Source organism: Euphorbia lathyris, chromosome 9, assembly GCF_963576675.1.
Source record: "Euphorbia lathyris chromosome 9, ddEupLath1.1, whole genome shotgun sequence".
Taxonomy (NCBI): Eukaryota; Viridiplantae; Streptophyta; class Magnoliopsida; order Malpighiales; family Euphorbiaceae; genus Euphorbia; species Euphorbia lathyris.
The window spans coordinates 70506394-70514377 of NC_088918.1; the positions used below are offsets into that span (position 1 = coordinate 70506394).

General features: G+C 30.2%; 1 protein-coding gene across 1 annotated transcript; it reads right to left on the minus strand.

Annotated features, from left to right (window-relative positions):
• Positions 1-4255: 4255 nt before the first annotated feature.
• On the minus strand, positions 4256-7695 carry LOC136207125 (peroxisomal 2,4-dienoyl-CoA reductase [(3E)-enoyl-CoA-producing]-like). Its single transcript, XM_065998406.1, has 5 exons — positions 6852-7695; positions 5873-6032; positions 5447-5619; positions 5133-5355; positions 4256-4608 (listed from the first exon to the last, which is right to left on the minus strand). Exons 1-5 carry the CDS (start codon positions 7038-7040, stop codon positions 4454-4456), a joined length of 900 nt encoding a protein of 299 aa, XP_065854478.1. The 5' UTR covers positions 7041-7695; the 3' UTR covers positions 4256-4453.
• Positions 7696-7984: the final 289 nt, after the last annotated feature.

Consider the following 7984-nt stretch of genomic DNA (forward strand, 5'->3'; position numbering starts at 1 on the left):
CAGTCCAGAAGCCTATTAACAGAGGAAAAATCTACTTCCCCAAGCTTAGTCAAAGGTTTTTTTGTGTTTAGCCCCGGAACCCAATTAGATTTCCATATATCAATGTTTACACCATTTCCTACCTTCCAACACATGCCTTTCCGGATTAAGCAACTAGCTTTTAAAAGGCCTTTCCATACATAACTGTCATTATAGCCTTTCTATATTCTTTTTGTTTTTTAAGTTTTGTCTTCATTAACTTTTTCTTTTTAAATCAATTTGATCGGATTGAATTAAATAAAATTTAGAATGATAAATTATCATTCATTAAAACATATTGCATTTCTTATTTTACATTTTTGTTCTCTATATCATTCTTATATCTCCAATATTAAATTGTTAACTTTTATATAATTATAGACACCAATTTATCAATGTAAAACTTGTTCCAATAAAAAAATATATAAAATTGTAAACGTTGATTTTTTTTTTAAATAAATTTTATGTATAAGATAAAAAAAACATAATTTTGAAAAGACTGTAAATATGAAGAACTTTTTTTTTTTTTGAATATTTTGATTAAATTTGAAAACTACAACACATGTTTCTTTTTTTTTTTTTTTTGACCAATACAACACATGTTTCTTTTAATTGCTTGAATTAGGTATTATGCATGTTATTTTTAACGAAGAACATTAGTGACTAACAGCCTGTTGAAGTTGATTTTTAATACAAATTCCTCAAAATTTAATATAAAAGTCCAACAAATTTGAATATGCTCTTATTAATGTATAGGTGACAAGTGGAAGTAACTAAAGTTTGTTACTTCTACCGTTCACAGGGACGGAAACTGAGAAGGGCACAAGGGGGCTTGGGTCCCTCCGGCCGCTGGAACCATCTTAACCATGGGTGGTTCCGGCCTCTTGTCTCCACAACCTTTGATTAAGTGGGAGTATTAAATTAGTAATTTGATTAAATTTTAATTGAGTATTTGATAAATTGGTTATTTGACATGGAACTTTGAATTGGGTATTTGGTAAATTGGAGATTGTTATATTATTAATATAAAATTAACTCATTGACGTTATGTTTAATTAAGGTTTGGAGTGGTTAATTAACCTATTGAGTTTGTATTTAATTACAACATTCAACTAGATTAATACATGATAGACGATCAATTTCTCAAAGTTTGTTAAAAACGAATTAATCTTACTTTTATAGTCCAAATCTAACTTAATTTTTAGAAATTTTATATTGGTACGTAAAATTAGTTCTGAACTTTTATATAAAAAAAAGGTTTGGGACCACTCACATAATAACACGTATATATTCGATTTAGCAATTTTTTTTACCACACGTAAATGTAAAATCAGCCCCGTTAACGAACTAATCCTATATTCGTCACTGACGGTTGATGCTTTTATAAAAAAAATTATCACCTTTTTGTATTTATGGTAAAGAATCCTCAAAGTTTGAGGATACTTGTGGGAATACTTTGTTGAAAATAATACTAATATTTTTGGAAATACTTGGTTGAAAATTGTTGAAAACAATATTCCCACCATTTTTTATTTTATTACGTTTTAGACTTTTCAATTTGTTTTTTATATGGCATTTTGTATTACTAGCATTTTCTCTAATTTGGTCATATTTATAATAAGAGAGAGGTATAATCCTTAATGCAAATGATCTTAACTAAACAATAAAAATTAAGGAGAGATAAATTTTACATAAAAAAGCAGAGATTTAAGAAATAAGTATTAAAGATAAAGTAGTCAATTTAATAATCTCATTATTAAATACTCTTTCTACTCCACAAAACATATTTTTAAGGTTAATGCACATTAATTAAGAAATACGATTAATTTTAAATAAAAGATTTTATTACTCTTGTATTAATTGCATTCACTAGTAATTTTATCTATTCCCAAAGCAAAAAGTCAACTTAAATAGAGGTATATTTGGTAAAAGTAAATTAATGTGAATAGATTAAAGCAAAGTGTCATGTATCGTGGAACAAAAAAAATCTCTAGAAAAACATCTATTGTGGAATGAAGGAAGTAATATATATATATATATATATAAGAATGAAAAGCGTAGTATTTACAATGGTAATCATTTGTTCAAATTTTTTTATCAAAATGAATTTCTTTTTATGGAAATAATCAAAATGAATTTTAAAAATCAACAATATGTTTTTTTAATTCAATTAAATAGATGATCAAATAATTAATATTTAATTAACTAACTAATATTTATTATAAAGGGTAAGGATTTGTTAAGTAGTCGACACGATTATAAAGTGTCTTTTTCCTCACGCTTAACGAATAGGGGTGCTCATGTTGTTGTACGACATGCCCTGTCCAATGCTAACGAGTTCGTATCTTTTTCTGCCCCGGCTTGGTTGCAGGAGACTATTGTTGTTGATTCGGATTAAGGAATGAATATCATTTTGTTTCAAAAAAAACTAATATTTATTATATAAATATATAAATATTATTTTAACATTAATTAATTTCGTTAAAAAAAATAATGAATATAAAATGTTATAAAAAGATGTGACATTCATCTAAATGGAAGTATTTTTTTTCAGAAGTAAAATAGCTTGTGGTTAGAATAAAAGAATAGTGAACTCTATATCTTTCGGTTTGTCTTTTCACTTTAAAATGGAGAATTTTAAGTATCTAATTAAGAATGTGGTGAAGCTCTTAGCCTAGTGGTTGAGAGTTTACCTATACCTTGGGAGGTCATGGGTTTGAATCACATCCGGGTCCTTAGGTCTCTGATCTTTTATTTTTTGGTTTATTAAGCCCTTGATTTTTTATTTAGATACATTAAGCCCCTAATCATTTATTTTTGGTCTCATTAAGCCATTGATAGCCAAATTAGTAAGTTGTGGACATTTAATTTTGTTAAAAATACGTTATTAACTTCATTTGTATTTGAAATTATTAAAAAAAAATATTTTTTACAGTTTGAATTAAGGTTTGTACAGTTTTCCTATAGATACATTATACATCCAAAATTGCTTTCAAATAGTTAAAAAATACAAATTTCAAATGTATGCACAATGAATAACAGTCTGTTAACCGAATTTTATGTTTTCAAAATTACTCTTTTTGGTCATCAAGGACTTAATGAGACCAAAAATAAATAATCAGGAGTTTAATGTATCCAAATAAAAGATCAATGGCTTAATAAACCAAAAAATAAAAGATCAGGAGCCTAATGATACTTTTTGCTAAGATTAAACTCATTTTAATATTATAGCTAATTTCATATTTTAACGGTATGGTTATTGAACTTTACATTTTCACTCAAGGTCACTCAACTTTAACTAACTAATATTCAAAAAATAAAGTTATTGAGAACGACATTTACCATGAACCCATATTTTTAATTTTCCAAAATCACATTTATTGGAGTTTTTTCTCTCTAAAAATTCACTCTCACTCCTAACGAAACAACACTTAAATGACCTCAAAACGAAATTTTTTAAAAATTAAAGCTCCTTAAAATATTATTAACTCTTTGAATTTTTTTTATTTTGAAGCCGTTAATGATCATTTTAAGGCGTTAAGTGGCTATCAATATTAAAAAGTGTAAAATTCAATTGCTATACCGTTAAAAATTGAAATTCAGTGGCCACAATATTAAAATGAGTAAAGTTTGGTGGTCATGGGTGTAATTTACCCTATATAGTGGTCCCTCTACTATGTTTGATTTCACTGTCAAGTCGTGGAATCAGTGTCACCAACCGCTGTCATTGTTGCGGGACCAACGGAGGATTATGCATTTATTTTTTAAATGGAACTCTGTTAAAAACATGTGGCGGGAGGCTTGCCTTTTGGTTTAATAGCAATCCTTTGTTCATCATATTACTGTACACTAAATTATTTGAAAATAAATATAGTTTAGTTCATAGCATTAACCATTGGAATCCAAGGGCCCCGTTTAGTTCAAACTTACAGATCAGAAACCAAATCAAATTAGAACCGAAATCACCATTTATTTATTTTATTTTTTGGTTGAGGTTGAAAGATGAAGTTTTGTTTGAATATTTCAGTTTCTCTTTTTTGTTTACAAGTTGATCTTGGCGGGTTTTTTTTTTTTTTCAATTCTGAAATCAGATTTGATTAACGTGATATAAGGAGGGAATATCTCATTCCACTATACACGGTCTAAATTATATATTGTTTGTTGCCTTGAATGACCAAATACTGCATGGTTAACCGTTAATACCAAATAGAAAAGAATCACACAAAATCAAATAAAATAAAAATAAAGAATAGGATATAATTATAACATATAAATGATTGTGAATTTCTGTAAAATGACTATGAAAGTTTTATAACATGAAATCTATATGAATTGGATTAGAAATCACTTGTAACCCCAATTTGTTGACCAATAACTTTTATATCTAATTATAAAAAAGTTCAATCTTACTCCAAATTGTATTGTAGAACATATGTCACAGCTTGCTCTTTGCAGTCCCAACAGGTGCATCTTTAGATCTCTTCTCTACTGCTCTTGAAAATTGTCTCACTGCTTCTTTAGGCAGATGACGAGGTTTGTTCAGCCAATCCCCTCCATCAACTATCATTGTTGTTCCATTCACATATTTTCCTACACACAACCCAGAAATTCTGTTATAATCCCGGTCTAATGAAATTCTAATAATTGTACAACTTTAAGGAAAGCAATGCAATTTCTATCAATTTATATCATTCAAAATGGTACAATGTTCATTCCAAGTTCATCCCACTAACGGAATAAGAACACATTAGCGTATGAAACAGAACATGAAAGCACGAGTGCACAATCTCAAGGCAAGTTCATGTTCCCGCATCCTCGAAGATTTGTTGGTAATTGCTGATAGATTTTTTTTTATCTGCAATTTTCATCAATATTTACTTGAAAAAGGGAAGTTTGACAAGAGTTTCTATCTTTACAATTTTGAACTATCCGGTAAAGTTTCGGATACCGAATTTCATTGCACCATTTTAACATAAATTACTACTCCCTAAAAAACCAAAAACTCTTTAGTCAAACTGCATATGCCTTCTTCCTAACCAATTTAAAGACAGTGAACATAAGAGACATTTAGGGTACATTCAGTGAAAATGCAGAGCAGAAAAATGGATACTAACCGGCATGGGATGAGAGATACAGAGCAGCCATAGCTATATCCCATTTCTCCCCTGCTTTATATAGTCTCATCCTCTCTTTGGCTTGTCCCAATATCTCGTCAGGTGCAAGTTTATTAAAACCAGCGGTATCTTCAATAGGCCCTGGTGCTATCCCATTCACTCTAATATCATAATCTGTTCCCCACTCCAATGCTAAGCTTCTTGTTAAGCTATCAACTGCTGCCTGCATAACGTAGCACCGTTTTCATGAATTTCCAAAGAACGAATGTTAAAGAAATAAACGTTTTAGTTTTGCAAAAACTCGAAAAAACAACCTTCGCTGCAGATACATGTATTTGATACCAAGTAGCTGTGTAATGCAAGGTTGCACTAATGTTTATTATTAACCCTCCACCACTGGGGAGTTCCTTCCCTTGGCCACCCTTTTTCAGATACTTCATTGCCTCATGACACATTGTGAAAGTACCAACAGAATCTATATCTATTACTGCAAGGCGGCAGGAAAGAAAAAATCGAAATGTGAGGTTAAGTTCTTTGTGAAACAACAGATGTTAGGCATTCCATAAGTTATTTGCTGTTGTTAGAAGAACTTTAGCAAACACCTATTGATCTCAAACAACTATCAGATGTCCTGAAAAGCTTAACCAAACATCCCTAAATTCACTTCCCAAATTATCTTTTCAGCCTTAAATGTTTAATCAATTATGCAGTAATTCATGTTCACAAAGAAAGAAAACTACCTGTTCGAAAGCCGTTAGGCGATAAATCCTCTGGTGCAACTAGAAAATTCCCTGCTGCAGCATTTACAAGAATGTCAAGCCTGCCAAAATGTCTAACTGTGGATTCCACAACTTTTGTTGCATCATCTCTCTTGCGAACATCTCCCTCAAGTCCTATAGCCTGCAACATACACATTGTTTCAACTTGTTTATTCTCAGATTCATAAATGGGTCTAACTATCCAATTAAACAAAAAATAAACAGTAAACACCTTATCAGCATTTTTCAATACACTTTAATCCAAATAGTGTTAATACTGTCACATGCTTGATAGATACTTCCACAACTTTTTAACTATCCAATTAAACAAAAAAATAAACAGTAAACACTTTATCAAATTCATGTTTCATGACATAATTAGAGATTATAGCTGATTTTGAGTTTCATAATTAATTTACTGCAATTTTCATCCTATACTCAATGGCTCAAAAAGATGCTTTACGAAACTAGTAATAATTGTGCAAATTTGAAAGAGGAGATTGCGTTATCTTAATAAAAGATAACAAAAATAATAATAATAATTTTATTTTCCTTTTCCAAGAAAAGTGCAATAATTGCAAACAAGATGAATAATTCTTAAAATGTCAAAATGACAGAGATCTAAACTAGGACGATTTCTTTGAATATGCCAAAGATGAATTCAGACACATTTTCGGCAATTATTGACAAGCAGCAATAATTCATTTCATACTACCATCAGAATGTAAAAGGAGTTCTCAAATTCAATATAGACGATAATGGAAACTGCAGAGTACGGCAAGAAACAATCATTTCTGTGTTCTCAAGTTTCACCAAACTTTTTCAGCAACCAAACAGATCACGGATCTCAGAAGACAGAGAAAATAAAAACACAGGAATAACAAAAACATGAGATAAGCAGATCAAATTAAAAGCTAGAGCGGAACAAAAAAAGAAAAAAAGAATTGTATATTAGAATTACGGGAATTCCAAGGGATTGGAGGGAAGCAACGGCAGAATCAAGAACATTCTTTCGGCGACCCATAATAGCGATGGAAGCTCCATGTTTACCGAGTTGAAGAGAAATCTCATAGCCGATTCCCGAACCGCCGCCGGTTAATAAAGCTACCTTACCTTTGAGTATATCCGGCTTGAAGGGTGAGTCCACCATTGCAGTTAGAGAGAGCAAGTTTTTTATTCCTTGTTTGTCTTTCTCGGAATGTTTGGCTCACACACATTGTGCTTTATAAATTATACTAGTACTATATCCTTGACCAACCGTCCCGCAACGACAACAATTGGTAATTCCGTCCAACCACTTTATTTAAAATAGGCTTAGTATATCATTTTCCTGCAAAACCTGTAATCCTCTAAACTTTTAAAGTTTTTTAATAATCTTTTTAATTTATATAAAATATCCATTTAGCTCAATGAATTTAAATAAAATGTAATCAATTGATCTCTCAATAGTAAAAAAGTAAGCTAAATACGGAATATGTATTGTACGCGTTTTAGAAAAAGTGAAACGACAAAGGTCGGGGTATGCGGTTCTAATATTAGAGAATAAAAGTTTTATAGTTGAGGAAGTAAGAACTTCATTTTTAATTTATTCTGTGAATTATGTAATAACATCCTAAGACGCGTGCAATGCATCTTCCACATTTAATTTACTTTTTTCCATTTGAGTGATCAATTGATTAAATTTTACGCAAGTTCAATGAGCTAACTAGATAATTTATACAAGTTCATGGGCTATCTGGATACTTTAAAATTTCAGGGATCAATCAAACTTTTTGGACAAGTTCATAGGGCAAATTATGTATTAAGCCACTTAAAATATTTAGAATTTTTTATCTATTAGTTTTTGTATTAGCAAATATATTGTAATCTCATAAAAAAAACAAATATATTGTAAAATTCTAAGCGTCGTTTGTTTATCTACTCTTTATTGTTGCTGTTACGATTTGCTATTGTTGTTTGTTGTTTGTTGTTGGAAAAGCAGAAAATTCCCTAATTTGGAAAAAGTTCAAACAGACATGCCACTGAGAAAGATCCTTTAATGACCAGAAACATCGGACAGATTGGCCAAATGTGCATTAAAACTCATCGATTTTG

What these genes read in the sequence shown, in the direction of transcription:
- LOC136207125 (XM_065998406.1), bottom strand. Translation starts at nt 7,040, where the DNA reads ATGGTGGACTCACCCTTCAAGCCGGATATACTCAAAGGTAAGGTAGCT. An exon ending in GCCTAACGGCTTTCGAACAG is followed by an intron (nt 5,620 to 5,872) that starts GTAGTTTTCTTT and finishes GCCGCCTTGCAG; the next exon opens with TAATAGATATAGATTCTGTT. An exon ending in TACATGTATCTGCAGCGAAG is followed by an intron (nt 5,356 to 5,446) that starts GTTGTTTTTTCG and finishes TACGTTATGCAG; the next exon opens with GCAGCAGTTGATAGCTTAAC.